Source organism: Ictalurus punctatus, chromosome 17 (assembly GCF_001660625.3).
Source record: "Ictalurus punctatus breed USDA103 chromosome 17, Coco_2.0, whole genome shotgun sequence".
Classification (NCBI taxonomy): Eukaryota; Metazoa; Chordata; class Actinopteri; order Siluriformes; family Ictaluridae; genus Ictalurus; species Ictalurus punctatus.
Window position 1 is genome coordinate 5,341,938 of NC_030432.2, and position 16,004 is coordinate 5,357,941.

General features: G+C 39.3%; 1 protein-coding gene across 10 annotated transcripts in view; it reads right to left on the reverse strand.

Annotated features, from left to right (window-relative positions):
• Positions 1–8,912, reverse strand: part of synrg (synergin, gamma) — a 52,893-nt gene extending 43,981 nt beyond the window's left edge. For 9 of the 10 annotated variants that reach the window (XM_053687162.1, XM_017490879.3, XM_017490878.3 and 6 more), the window contains exons 1-6: positions 8,841–8,912; positions 4,153–4,193; positions 3,535–3,665; positions 2,159–2,286; positions 1,957–2,062; positions 1,706–1,817 (exon numbers count right to left, since the gene is read on the reverse strand). In XM_053687162.1, the coding sequence (XP_053543137.1) occupies positions 1,706–1,817; positions 1,957–2,062; positions 2,159–2,286; positions 3,535–3,665; positions 4,153–4,193; positions 8,841–8,875 (553 nt within the window). In that variant the 5' untranslated portion in view covers positions 8,876–8,912. The remainder of the gene's footprint in view (positions 1–1,705; positions 1,818–1,956; positions 2,063–2,158; positions 2,287–3,534; positions 3,666–4,152; positions 4,194–8,840) is intronic. The other variant, XM_017490881.3, reaches the window with a different exon arrangement.
• Positions 8,913–16,004: the final 7,092 nt, after the last annotated feature.

Genomic DNA, 16,004 nt, shown 5'->3' on the forward strand with positions numbered 1-16,004 from the left:
TTTTTTTTTTTTAATCACAAGCAAACATTTGATCATCTTTGAAACAGTGTCTATTAATGAAGTTGATATACTTCATGATATAACAAAACCAAAAGGAAAATGAGCTTTTTCGATAATTTATTCAACAGAAATATACAAGATAGATAATATAAGTACACCCTTGGCCTCAGAAGTTAGTATCGCCCCATTTAGCAGAAATAACTTCTTGTAGACGTTTTTGCATAACTGTGACTACTCCATGCAGTATTCTTTCCGTTGCAAGATGTTTGAGGGTTTTCTTGAATGTACTGAAGGTTTAAAATCCCCCCAGAATATTTCAATGGGATTTAAATCCGGGCTTTGACTAGGCCATTCCATAACCCTCCATTTCTTCTTTTTGATCCATTCCTTGGTGGATGTGACAGTGTGCTTATGATCATTATCCTGTTGAAATGTCCACTTTCAGAAGGATGGCCTCACATTATCTTCAAGCACTCCTTGATATGACGCAGAATTCATGGTTGAATCAATGAATGCAAGCTGTCCGGTTCCTGAGGCACCGAAACAACCCAAAACTATAACATTTCCACCACCGTGCTTCACAGTTGGCATGAAGTGCTTCTCCTGAAATCTTCAATCCGTCTGTCCAGAGCACATTATTCCAAAAGGCCTGGTCTTTGCCTATTTGCTCATCGGCAAACTGAAGTCTTGTAAAGGCTGTTTCCTGGCACGCCTCCCACGCAGGTTAAATTTGTGCAATCTCTTTATGATTGTATAAATATCACACTTTGACACCAAGAGTTGCAAGAAATTTTGGGGTTCTAGGGGACTTCTTTTTGCATCAGACGGTCTGCTCATGGGCTGAATTTGCTGGAACAGCCAATCCTGGACAAATTGGCAGTCGTTTGAAATCTGCGCCATTTGTAGATGATTTTCCTTACAGTGGAATGTTCCATTTAAAATAATTTGGAGATCCTTTTAAATCCCTTGCCAGATTAACAGACATCCACAACCTTTTTTTCTGAAAGCCTTACAGAACTATTTGGCATGATGACTCCACACACTTCTATAACAAAGGGAAGACCAGACACTAGATATGAGAGGGGTATGAATAAGACCGGCTCCACCTGCACTCCCTAAGCAGGTTCTAATCACTGGCACCCGATCTTGAACAACTGATTCTAATTTTATGGATTTAAAGGTGTGATTAATGTAGAGGTGTACTTACTTTAAATTGTGAAAATTACTACAAAATGTCAATTTTGTGTGTCATTTGATAGAGTGCATCACCTTTATTAATAAGCAATGTTTCAAATAGGATCAAATGTTTGCTTGTTTACAAAACCCCCCCCCCAAAAAAAAACACTATTTCGATGGGGTGTACTTATTTTTTCACATGACTAAGATGTGAAATTTAATTAGTGAAAAAATAATAAAAGCATAAAGGCAAGTATGGACAAAGAACAAGTTTGACCAATAAAGTTGAGAAAAAAATATACATAAGCTATTTCTTGTGGATATAAAATAAGAGTTGAATCCAACACAGAGAGATCATGAGAACAGAAAATCCTGCAGGGGGGGGGGGGGGACACTAAAGACAAGACATACTTGAACAGACTAAACATAATAAAGGTTATGTATTGACAATGCTACCGTCAATCACAAACCTTTCAGAGAGGGTACAATGTTCTGAGGTTGTGCTGATGAGAGCAAGTCAGGACTGTACCTGGTTTCTTAGATTGAGAAGATGGAGTGGGATGCATCTTTGCATCTCTGCTGAAGCCATCTAAATTCCCTTTTATGGCTTCCAGTGCATCATCTCGACTCTTCTCTCCAGTCTGTACGGACAATAGCGGTTTGTAATAGTTTAGCTCAATACTATGCAGTAATACCATGCTTAATAATGTAACGCGTCAAAATGAAGAACACGACTTCTCTATCTACAGACTTGGGAATAATGAGGATTTCAAGTCTCACTTTGGGCTTGACGCTGCTCAGGAGACGCAGTTTCTGCTTCTGCTCTTCAAACTGCCTCCTCTTGCGATCTTCCTCCAGCATGCGCTGCTGCTGCTCCAAGCGCTTTCTGTATAAACACACATTCAGCCGGAACCAGAATGAGTGGGGAACTTGCACAGCGACACGTTACAGCTGTGCAGTGTGTGACAGTCAAGAGACTCACTGGTGCTCCTCAGCCATCTGTTTCTGCAGGTCGGCAGGGTACTGTGGCCCCGCAGCCCTCATTCCCATGAACTGGGGTTGACCCATGAACTGCATGCCTGGCGCCTGCATCCCCATGGCCATGCCACCCTGTACAGCCACGTACGAGAGTTCAATACACCGTGTTATACCACAGGTTGAATGCTCAAATCTGATTGGTCAGAAGGTGTGCAACACTTCTGTTTAACAGTATGGCTCGGACAGGATCAACAGGTTCATGTTAACACGTCAAGGTTTCTAGAGAAACAGCTCATACAAAGAGACGTGTATGGTGGACGCTCAACCAAATCTGAGACTAATAATACATTTTTTTTAACAAAGTAGAACATAATTGTTGCCGTGGTGATGAGGTATTTATTAAACATTTATGGAAGGTGTCTCGGGTTGTACGCGCTTTGTAAGAAAGTTTCACTTTCTGGGTTCTTGGTAAAATGACAGAGAGAGAGAGAGAGAGAGACCAATAGAGAGACCGAGACCGATAGAGAGAGACTGATAGAGCACGTGAACGAGAGAGATAGAGTGAGATAGATAGAGAGCAAACGAGAGAGAGAGAAAGCACAAGAGAGAGAAATAGATAGAGCGAGAGAAATAGATAGAGCGAGAGAGCATGAGAGAGAAAAAGATTATGTAATGCAGCTGTAACAGGTGAGAACAGGAACTAACTTGTCTCTCAGAAATTCCACAACATTAGATGTAATCAGACATCATCGTTCATTAATAAATGAAACGTTGTATGTTAGCAAACTGCTGTGGTATAAGGGGAATGACACTCCAGAAGGTGCTGTTATATGAAAATAATGCACACCAGGTGGGTCGTGGCACTCCGCATGAGCGTTGTTCTGCATCACACCTCCCCAGAGTTCACTATTTTCGTATGACAGCACGGTCTGTCATGTGTTATGCCTTACTTTAGTAAATCTGCTTTTCCCACTAGCAAAATCAATTCTTAATCCATACTTGCTTGTACTGCTAGAATTTTACTTATGATTCAGATACCATATTTCAGTCCAGGAGCAACTGGAGTTCACAACTACAGTACACACAGTAGAAAATCTTAGGATTTCACCATGTGAAGGGTTCTCCCAGGCCACCATACACACACACACACACACACATACATATAAAGACTACCATAAATGTATGAAAATCTTGTTCATGATTACATTATGACTGCATACCAAGTCACTTAGGATGAAAAGGTGCTCACATATGATTTTATACTCATTGTGAATTCACTGAACATCCTGATTTTATTTACACGATCAAAGCTAAAATCACATAGTGGGCACTCAGCATTAAGTGCTCTGCAAAATGAAAATCTCTCTTCTTAATAACAACCTGCATGGGCATCGGTCCGGTAGGCATCTGTGCTCCAAAATTCATTCCCATCATGCCTTGCATGTTGGGCTGCATGACCGGGACCATGGGAAATCCCTGTTGCTGCTGCTGTTGCTGCATGGGCATCATTCCTGTCAGGAATCACACGGCAGTCAGAATACCAAATGCTTAAGATTCGTGTTACAGTGACAAAAATCACAGCTCTGATTAATAACACTACTTATAATACAGTTTGTCTCAACAGTATTTACAAATGGTTTCCACAAACTAATACAGATGTTAAAAGGTCTGTGCAAAAACACTTCAAAGAAAAGACTAGACACTAAGAGTCAAAGGTCAGTTATGCAAATGATCACAGCTCAAATTCTATTGCTAAATTTAGTGCATTTAACCAAAACATCTGGAATGTGTGTCATACTGTGCACACACACTGTCGTTTAATTGGATCACGTGATACTTTATCATGACATTTCAGAAATAAAATTAAAAAATTATCGTTTCAGAGTGGATGTTTTCTACATTCTACAATCCTATCCTTTATACAAAAAAACCTCATATTTAAGATCCAAGAAAGAAGCTGCAACATACTGTCAGAATGCTTACACACAACCATCTTACCTTGTGGTGGTCCGAGTCCCCCTCCAACAGGGTACATGAAACTGGAAAGAGATTCAGACAAAAGAGATTAGCTGCTTTGTTGCTAGTTTTGCACTAGTATTAAGAAGCTAAATATCTCACGCGTTCTGTTGATCAACCAGGAGACAATATCACTTTGTAAAAACAGCTGGACAGCTGCATACCATATGGCCAAAAGTATGCGGAGACTTGTCCATCGCAACCATTTGTGCTGGTATAATAACCTCCACTCTTCTGGGAAGGCTTTCCACTAGATATTGGGGAGTGCCTGTGGGGGGTTTGTGTTTATTCAGACAAGAGCATCGGGCACTAGTGTTGGGTGAGAAGATCTGGGGCACGTTCTAGTTCACCCCAAATGAGTTCAGTGGGGTTGAGGTCAACGCTCAGCCTTGTTAAACCGTGTGTTCATGGAGCTGGCTTTGTGCACAGGAACACTGTCGTGCTGGAACAGGTTTGGGCATACAAAGACATCCTGGACAATCGTGTGCTTCCAATTTTGTGGCAACAGTTTAGGGAAGGCTCGCTTATGGGTGTGATGCTCAACTGTGCACAAACTTTTGGCCATACAGTGCAAGTCACTTGGAAAAAATCATCAGCAAAAGAAATAAACAAATGTAATGGCAGCTGCAATATATGGCCAAAAAACACAAATCCTCGGTTTTCTCTTAAAGCACACCCATTATGGTTTTGAAACGTGCCATTTTGTTTTAAAAGGTCTCATACAATAGATTTACATGCATTCAAGGTTTAAAAAAAAAAAAAAAAAAAAAAAAAAAAAAAAAAAAAAGGCACTTCAATGTGCTCATATGACCTTTTCCCCCCAGTGTCAAAAATGACTCGTTCAATGATCCGTTCTAAAGGATTCGTTCTAAACTCCTCCTTTCAGAGAGCCTACTCTTCTCTGATTGGTCAGATGTCCCAGTCTGTTGTGTTTGGTCTACCGCTGTCAGTGTGTTTCAAAAAGCAAACACCCACTACCGTAACGAGTTTCAGCACCGTCTGTTCGTGAGCAGCCGATGAAGACCAGAGGCGGGGCTTTTTGTTACAAACCTATGTAGGTGAGTACAGGAAGTAAATCTGGAATCACTAACGACTCGTTTCAGCTGTTCAGAATCAGTTCCTTCTTTTGGTAGTCAATAACGCCGTTGGTCGTGCGCTTTGATTTTGGAAACTTTGCAGATATTTGGGAAGAAAAAAAAAAAAAAAACATAAATAAGTGCACTTTAAAGGTCACACTGAAATGGAAGAGAGAGCTCAGAGTGAAAGATAGGGTATCGGAGGACTAAAGAGGTCAGTACTACCGTACTTGTAGTGCTACTGAAGCAGTGACTCAGGTCAGCAATTTGGATTGCTTGTGTAAACTTCTTTGACATGTACAGATTTCAGATGTCTTCCAACATTACATGTTAATAAAACCTCAGAAAAGCTAAGGGTCTTATGAACTTGTTAAAACATTATGGAGCTGCTTTTCCTAATGTGGCTCCACAATAAAGTGATTCAGCCAGAGAGGGAACATTATTATTATGAAAAAGATTATGGTCAGCCATGGTCTGAAATAGACAAATCTGTGTACAGTTTGTATATGCGCCTGTTTCTCTGATCGACCATGCCGACGGTGGTAGTAGAATGTAGCGTTAACGACAGTGTGATGTAAAACTCTCAGGGAGGCCACTACACCAGCTTTTGGCCCAGAGCAGCTTGATGACGCACCTGCTCTCTTACAGATTTACAGCTTTACTCGGCTCCCGGTGTAGCTGTATCGCTACGCAAAGAACATAACAGTGGTTCAAGTCTAAAGATGACCGCAGATTTCATTCAGTGTTCATATCAGGGCCGGAGGAGTTTCCGAGCATTCACCATCAACAATCAGCTAACCTCATCATCCTCTTCACTACGGTTTTGAAATGGGAAAGAAAATCTTCAAGCTAAACTTACGTAACCTCTTAAAACACAATCCATCGACGTGTCCAGACTTGCATTCCTCAATCTCTTAATTATGTTGCTTTTAGCATTAACGTAGAAACAATCACTGAATATTGTGCTTTAAGATGAACACCCAAATAGAAGCAGAACTACAAGGGGTATCCAATATAAGCTCTTGTACAAGATTTGTTTTAGAAACTTTGTCTTTCAAAGAACTGAGTATTCATTTAAGAAACTGATCAGGATGAATTGCTGAATTAATTGCTGATCATCCATCCCTCCATTTTCTGCACCGCTTATCCTAAACAGGTTCATGGGGAGCCTGGAACCCAGGAGATTCGAGGCACATGGTGGGGGACAACTTGGGCAGGGTGCCAACCCATCACAGGGCACAGTCTCTCACACACAAACAATTTATAGATGCCAATAAGCCTACAATGTATGTCTTTGGACTGGGTTAGGAAACTAGGGATGGGCGTTATCTTATCGTTTGCGATATACCGGTAGAAATTCTGCCCACAGTAAGAATTAGTCTTCCTGCGATAATAACGATAAAGTCTAGTCGATGACGTATTTCTGTGTGCGACCCATTCTCAGCTCACGTGCAGAGCGAAAACAAGTACGGCGGAAGGGGAACATGAGGCTCAGAAGGAGTATCACTGAACGAGGAGCTACCTCTACAATCGGGAACTGGTTTGGTTACAGAAAATCAGTTTTACTTTTGGATCAATGTCTGTGTTTCTGAGGCTCTCAAGACTGCATGCAGCATCACTTGTAGCTAAAAGCAGTGGTGAATGGTACGATGTTTATATTATCACTGATATCGTTATCGCAATAAATACTAGAAAATATCATGATATAGTTATAAGTCCATATCGCCCGTCCCTAGAAGAAACCCTGAAGCACGGGGAGAATTTGAAAACTCCGCATACGCATGGACATGAGAGGCAAACGTGCGAACCACTAAGCCACCGTACCCCCTCCTTCATCCGGGATCACTCGTGACGAACGCAATGGTGTTTTAAACCACCTTGAAAGCGACATCCCCTCATCGTGCCTTTCTAACACTGGTCTGGCTTGAGTGCTTAGCATTTAGATCAGGTTCCAGTCCCAACCGGTTCATCAGCATCAAGAGCACCAGGTGAGCTGCGGTCACGCTGACTTCACACGAAAAGCAAAGGAACAGTTAGACATTGCTGCTACAGTGTACTTCTGTAGTTTTGACCACAGTAAAAATCCTCACTCTCACTCAACACATCTCAACAAAGATTCCTTTACCGAGTCATGCGTGAGAGAGCATCAAAGGTCAGGTCAGATTTATGCATCATTTATAAGTATGCAAAAGTTGCTGGTCTACTTAACGGTACGTCAGTGTTCATTCAGAGCATTATCGGTCACGCGGTCTCACCAGCGGATCTCTTTTACCAGGCGCCGTGGTGCGTGGAGCCGAACATTCATTATTGAAGCCGTTCGCCAGAGGCTGAAGCTTGGCCGGTAAATAAATAATGAGACCAAACTTTGAGATAAAGAGATAGACCGAGCTCGTCGTAGTGTTACTGAATTCAGCACACTAAACAGGACAGAACCAGCAGGGCTGCAGTTTTATTACCGAACTGAAATGAAACAAGTCGAATAAACGCATATTTGAATATAACCAAATCAAATGTTTAGACTCCTTACCTTTTAACCTAGCTGGTGGAAAGTTTAGAATAATACAATGAAATAAATATCATGACTAAAATCATTAAACCGTGCAATTATGGTCATAAAATTAATCAATAAAAGGAATTATATTGTACTCTAAAGGGGTTGTGTTGGTGAAAACTCCAGCAAGAAGAGGATTCAGGTTTCACTGTCCACACACACACACACACACACACACACACACACACACACACACAGTTTAAATCAACCAGTTTCAGAGAATGTCTGAAAGAAAGGTTTAAGTGTTAACAGAGCTGGGCTTCATCCAGTCCCCTTCATCAGCTTCAAACCCGTTCACCAACTAATGCTTATAGGCATTTTCATTCATCTTGTTTTTGTGAAACAGAAAGACTCGGGTCACAACCAGAACATTCGAGAGCCGTGAAAAAAGACCCGTCCATGTCTATTACATCCCTTCTACATGGTACAACCAGGCTTCCAGAACTGATGAATGAGAAGTGTAAGCGGCCTTGTGGCCTTTCAGATCCGCTCCTGCCCCCGACTGTCCAGCTGAGCTACTGAAACCAGCACCGCTACATGATCACACTGATCTACACGGCGTCTCAACGCGGTTACAGAGGAATAATAAACCCCAGATCATGGTGTGTAGGAACCTGCTTGGGTCTGGGTGAGCTGCCTCACCTCTCTTCTGTCTGTCTATAGAATATCCCGCATTAACATTTAACAAATCACCCGCTTTAACATCCGTCCCTCACACAAACAGACCGTGTCTGCGACAGCTGACATGATGACACTGCTGGCCCCATGAAACAGAACAATACGCTTAATCTGTTAGCATTGCTAGCCTGTTAGCTGTGCTAGCCTGCTGTATAGCAAACTGACAACCGAAGGCTAGCTAGCTTAGCCGTCGAGCTAGCCAGCCAGCACAGAAGATATTACAAACAATTGAGCGCCTAACACTAAAACAACCTTTAAACGACCGGTTAAATTTATGAATACACACTTAATACTGGAACACACAGAGTTACATAAAAATAAAAAAACAAAGAGCGACAAACGGTTAAATTGACAATTTTCCGTACCTGCCACCTCCCCCTGATCCGGGCCGGAGCGCCATCTTAATCAGCTCTGTGAAGTGACGTCATGCAGGGCCACTTCCGGGGTCACCTGTAGAGCATCGTCGTCATTATTATTATTGTTGTTGTTGTGTTATTGTTGTTGTTGTTATGTCATTATTGTTGTTGTTATTGTTATTATTGTTGCTGGTGTTGTTATTATTACTGTTGTTGTTGTTGTTGTTGCTATTCTTGTCATTCTAGTCGTATGTCAGTACACATTAGAAGTAAATAGCCTTCTCCAAGGCGTTGGTGCGACATTACAGAGGTCAGACAGCAGTTTACACAATCAACAACATGCAGTGCATAAATGAAGGGCGTCCAAGTGGCAGTACACAATAGGCAAGCAATAAATACAATAAAGTGGACAGAACAATAAATATATCAATGGGACAATGCAGTAAAATCAACACAATCCATTAAATATAACACACAACAAAATGGTCCCTGCTGGGAAAAAAAATAGAAACCATTAAAGAAATTCTAATGGTTTCCATTACAAACCATAAACTGTTAACCATGAAACCATTACCAAATGGTTTCCATTATGCAGGAGGATGTATTAATGGTATCTACTGGACATAATGTGCCACCAATAGAAGGCAACAAATTACCAGTAGAGACCCATTGGGACCATTAATTTTTTCATTAAAACCAATTCAATTCCCATTATAAACATAAAAGGCATTACAAATTCTGTGGGGGATTCAATTGTTTGTTTGTTTTTGGCAGGGGTGCAGTGGTGAGTAGGGAATAATCATCATTAGCAGCACTGACGTCCCTGAGTTATGGAAGTAAAGTGACAGTGCTGTAACTGATCAGAAAAACTCATTCTAGTGCAGTAATGTGAGAAACAAAGTAAGGAGGTGGGGTGGTTAATGGTTAAAGTGTTTACTGAGTTGGTGCGTGATGGGTTGTGTACGTTAATTATACAACTCGTTATTGTTGTTGTTGTTGTTGTTAGTGGTGGTGGTGGTTTTTGCACCTGACTTGGAGGTCTGAGGTCAGAGTCTGTGTGTTTGTGTGTGTGTGTGTGTGTGTGTGTGTGTGTGTGTGTGTGTGTGTGTGTGTGTGTGTTTTAAATGCATGGTGGAAATAACATATATATATATATATATATATATATATATATATATATATATATATATACACACACATATATCCGTATTTATATATATATAAAGCAAAAAAAGAAACGTCCTCTCACATTCAACTGCTTTTATTTCCAGACTATTTCTTAACATGTAAATATTTGTATTACCATAAAAAGATTCAACAGCTGAGACATAAATTGAATGAGTTTCACAGACTTTTGATGAACAGAAATGGAATAATGAATCCCTGAACAAGGGGGGGGGGGGGGGGGTCAATATTAAAGTAACAGTCAGTATCTGGTGGCCTCCAGCTGCTTTAAGTACTACAGTGCATCTCATCCTCATGGACTGCACCAGATTTGTCAGTTCTTGCTGTGAGATGTTCCTCCACTCTTCCACCAAGTTCTCCATCTCGTCTGGGGACACACACAGTTACATGTAATTTTCCACTGCAAGGATGATCAGCTCTCCTTCCTGTCTCCCTGTAGCACTGTCTGAGGCGTCTTACATTACAGACATTGCAGTTTATTGCTCTGGCCACATCTGCAATCCTCATGCCTCCCTGCAGCAGGACTATGGCATGTTCACGCAGGTGAGCAGGAACCCTAGGCCCTACTGGTGTTTTTCAGAGTCAGCAGAAAGGTCTCTTTAATATCCTAACTGTGACCTTAATTCCCTACTGCCTGTAAACTGTTAGTGTCTTAAGGACTGTCCCACAGGTGTAATTAATGTTCATGGCTCATTGAACAAGCATGAAAAACATTGTTTAAACCCTTTCCAATTAAAAGGTCTGTAAATCTTATTTGGATTTCACAAAATTATCTTTAAAATACAGTCTCCTGAAAAAGGGACGTTTCTTTTTGTTTCGTTGAGTTTTTAAACAGGAACAATAATTGTAGGATAATTTCACTTTAACAAACTGGTTTGTGTTTGTTGTAGCTATAATGTTAATTACACAGTGATGGTTTGTTGAATCCAGGGGTCTCATTTATCAACACACAAATCTGTGCATTAACAGTGTGAAAGAATTTTTCAACACAGTGTGTGGGATTTATAAAAACAAGCATTTCTGCGTAAGATTGAGATTATAGAGGGCATTTCCCGATTATCACTGAGCAGGATTATGGCTACAGCGTTATTTGCCATCATTTCTCTTGACCAGACCTTTATCGAGTTACTTTTGTGTCTGCGCTTCTCCATGGACCAACAAAATGTACTATATACACTATATGGCCAAAAGTTTGTTGACACCCGACCATCACACCCATATGTGCTTTTTGAACAGCTTTGCTGTTATAATAAGCTCCAGTCTTCTGGGTTTTTCACTAGACTTTGGAGCATGGCTGTATGGATTTGTTTTCATTCAGCTGTAAGGGTATTAGTGAGGTCAGATATTGATATTGGGTGAAGAGCCAGTATTCCAGTTCATCCCAAAGGTTTTCAGTGTGGTTGAAGTCAGGGCTTTGTGCAGGCTGCTGTGTCTTCACAGAGCTCATTATGTACACAGGGGCATTGCTGTGCTGTAGCAGGTTTTGCCTCTTAGTTCTAGTTCTAGGGAAATTGCAGTATTATACAATTGTGTGCTTCCAACTTTGTGGCAACAGTTTGAGAAAGAACCACATATGGTTCAGGTGATGGTCAGATGTCCACATAATTTTGGTCATAAACCGTGCACCGTATATGTGTCTATAACTAAATGAGCAGCACATACATGACGAACACTAGGCCTAGATTTTTATTAAGATTAATTGCTTGTGTATGTACATTTGATGAATCTGAATTTCATTGTCCGAACCCTGAGGATGTTTAAAATCTTTCCACTAAGAGTTGACGACCCAAGATCCTTACCAACTGTTTTTTTTTCCAGAAGCGAAGCCAATGTTATTTTTAAACACAAGATGGGGCCATTACGCTAGCAACCCATTCAGTCTTGGCTTCTCAAACGAACAAGTGAATAGTTTTATTAGAATACTCCCGGCTTGCCTTTTTCACACACACACACACACACACACACACACACACACACACACACACACACACACACATTTACATATATATATAAAACCCCTTTGTGTAACCCTGCTGGAAGATTAAGATTTAATTTAATAGGGCCTAGCCCGTTAGTTTCTGGAGACTGGGGACAATTAAAAAGTAATAGAAATTATATCATTTCTATGACTTTTTAATACACACACACACACACACACACACACACACACACACACACACATATATATATATATATATATATATATATATATATATATATATATATATATATATATATATATATATATAGGTAATTCTATAATTGCGGATCTTATGTCCGTGGGATATATCTTTAATATATTTTCATCAATATATAGCACCAAATGTTTATTTTCCTAGCACAAAAGTCTATTTTTCCAAAAACGTGGGGAAAGCTATGTTTTTTTTATTTTAAAAAAGCTGGCTTATAACACATACATCAGCTGTCCGATTTTGTAAAGTTGCTCATTTTTCTAAGCATGAACACTACCTCAAATATGAATTCATTTAATAAGTTTGCCTTTAGAAAGCTAGATTATGAAGACATTTGAGTGTCTATTACAAAATTTCAATTCAATTCAGTTTTATTTGTATAGCACTTTTAACAGTGGACATCATCTAAAAGCAGTTTTACAGAAATATATCAATTCAGGATATAGATTTTACATGTAGGAATTTATCCCCAATGAGCAAACCAGAGGTGACGGTGGTGAGGAAAAACTCATTAAGACGATCTGAGGAAGAAACCTTGAGAGGAGCCAGACTCAGAAGGGAACCCGTCCTTATCTGGCTGACACCGGACAGTGTGATTATAAATAAATACACCCCTTCTATAAATGTGCTAATACCACATGAATAAAAAGTGTTTATTGTGAAATACCTTATTTTATGTGTCCGAAAAAAAAATTGTCAACTAAGATACCCATTACAAAAATCCCCTTCAAAATGGGATGTTTTTTCCCAGAATCACAGAATTTGCAGAACATGATACCATTTCCTTAAGGACTAGGAGGCATGCCCTCTCTCTTTTCCTAAATATTTATTGAAATGGCAAACCTGTGTGGACTCATTGACTGTCAACAGTGTGGCACAAGTATTATTGCTTCAGATATTTACAAGAAATTCTGACTGAACCTTGCATTATGTTTATGAAACTGCATTTCTAAAGATACCATGTGCTCAGTAGTTTCTTAGCCTCCATGCTGAATATAGGCCCAAAATGCTAAAAATGTCAACTAAGTTACCCGTCAACTATGTTACACAGTAAAGGTAACATAGAGGACAATAGATTACATAGATGGCATTTTATGCACATGTTCCTACAGATATCAACTGTTATCTTATTTGTCAGATCAAATCAAAAAGAATTCCTCAACACTACCTGAGCAGTCATTTAGAACATTTTGAAATTGTTCAAAGGCCATTAAATGGGATATAACATTCTTGTGACATGAGTTCTTCATATTCTATTTGGCAAGTACAGTATAGCACCTATTGTAATTAAGCGATACCAATTGCAAACTTTAAGGTAAGAATTGTTGTGTGTCCCAGGGAAATGGTCAGATTATGCGCTGCAGAAAAGCAGTGCCGTTACCGGGCTCGGCGAGATTCTGATCCTGTGAACAGGGAGGGTTTTTTTTATTTATTTTTGTTAAAGGGCCATCAGAAATGGAGAGAGTTAAGAAAGCAAGGGAGAGTCAAGACAATAGCTGATTTGACAGAGAGAGAGAAGCGCAGGAGATGTTCTTATCAGAGGAACATCAAGTAGCAGAGCAGAGTGAAGAAGAAGCAGGCTGAGGCTGTTATTACTCCACCACAAAGTCCTGAGCCTGGTGTAAAGTCTGCTCCACAAACACAGTCATCAAGGTTAGAAGGTTGAGAAGTACCTAGTATGTTATGACAGTGAGTGACTAAATATGAAGATGCTGTTCAGGGTAGTATATAAGATTAAAGTCACCTCTGGCTTTCTCATTAGGGATACATTTATACATTTAAAATCTATATTCTGAATGTATATGTTTCTGTAAAGCTGCTTTGGGACAATGTCCACTGTTAAAAGCGCAGTACAAATGAAACCGAATTGAATGAAATTGCAGCATTCTACTCAACTTCGTTTTATATGAATCATTAGTTTAGTCTCAAGTATTAAACTTGTGTCCATTTCTGTCTCTTTCTCTTCTTCTCTCTCCCACACCCTCTCTCACAAACACAGATATACACACACACACAGTTATATTGGAGTTGGAGATTCCTTTGGAGATTTTTCTTTTCTTTTTTTACATTTCATTCAAGAACTTGTTTAATAACAAATAACAAATACATTTTTAAAAAATTGTTATATAATTATAACCCGTTGACTTAGTTATGTGAAACTAGAGAGGTATTATGTTAATAATAATAATAATAATAATAATAATAATAATAACTGTTGTTTTTGGTAAGTGGTTTCATAATCTACCAAATCAGTTGGCTATTTAAATTCTAGGTATCTTCCCAAGCTGTGGGAAATGACTTATTTTGTCCGTAACATCGTTGACTGGAATAAAAAGTCATTTTTCATACCAATTTACATTGTTATGTTTCAGACATTTTCTCATAGGCATTTTTCACATGGAGAGCAGCATGTGGGGTTTTATTTTTCCCCGTGATTTTTTTTTCACATGATTCATTTATTGTCATGTTACATTATTCACAGGTTCAGATACGAATGGCTAATCTTGCAGTTTAACTGCACGTGCAATGGATTCCCTTGTGTGCTCGAGAATTTTAAACGAGTATATATTTTCAAAAATAAATGAAATTCGCAAAGTCGAACATCAAATCATGTGTTAAAAATGTGTTTTCAATAAAGTACATCGTGAATTGTATTTTCAAATGACATTTTGTTGTGTGTGTTTTTTTGTTTTTTTTGTTTTTTTTTTGCATTTTCCATACTTTTTTGGAATTGGGGTTGTATTTACAAAAAGTTAAATAAATAAATAAATAAATAATTTAAAAAAAAACAGTGAACTTATGTCTTCGGGTGTTTAATGTATTTAATGTCCAACGACAATTTTAATTTTGAAGCCAAAGGCATGAAGCAAAGTGTATCTCAAAGTGTACAAAGCTATTTTGATTCAATTTCCAATGACTTTGACCAAAAGACTAAAAGCTAATTAAGTTCCAACTGTTTTCATGCTGTTTCATGCATACTATACTTCCACTTGTTTTAATTTATCATTATGATGAATCTGTGTTTGTTCTCCCAGACATCTGTGCCACCTCAATCTTCAGCAAATCCAGCTCAGAAGATGGGAAGCTTAACTGCAATAAAAAAAAAAATAATAAGCAAAGAAAGCCTGCAACCTGGTGGTGAAGGAAAGCTGTGGTGAGGATGAAGGAGCGGCTAAGATTTAAGAGTGTTTGGACCTGTGCACAAGATCCTGGACAAAATATCACCACAGAACTTCCTGCAGCAGATAGAGGAGATCACTGAGCTCCTCATCAACACTGAAGACAGACTCAAAGCAAAGTCATGGAAATCATCTACAAAAAAAGTTTTCCGCACTCAGGCTCTCCATCGCTTTTTCTGACGTGTGCCACTATCTCATGAGTGTGAGTACTGCTTCATTTAAAGCTGATCAATTCCTCAAAATACCAATAGATTTAATAATCTGTGGTGTTTGACACATGTAGAGTAAATAGGGTGTGTGGTTTGAGATGATCCACAGCAGATACAGTACTTCAGACTTTGTGTTAATGTTGCTGTTTTTACCTCTTTTTTTTTTTCAAATTAATTTATGCTTATTGTATATGTCCAGCTGGAAATTTCAACCTCATGAAAGCTAAACGTCTGTGTGACTTTCCAGACACTGCTGCTTCTTTACTGCAGAAGCAGAAAACTGTGTCATATACAGTGATTTCACTTCCAAATACAGAGAACTAGACACTGACTGGGTCAAATCTCCAAACAAAGTCATTTATAATGAAAAAGTCAATCATCATTATGGTGGCACCCCACAGTACAAAC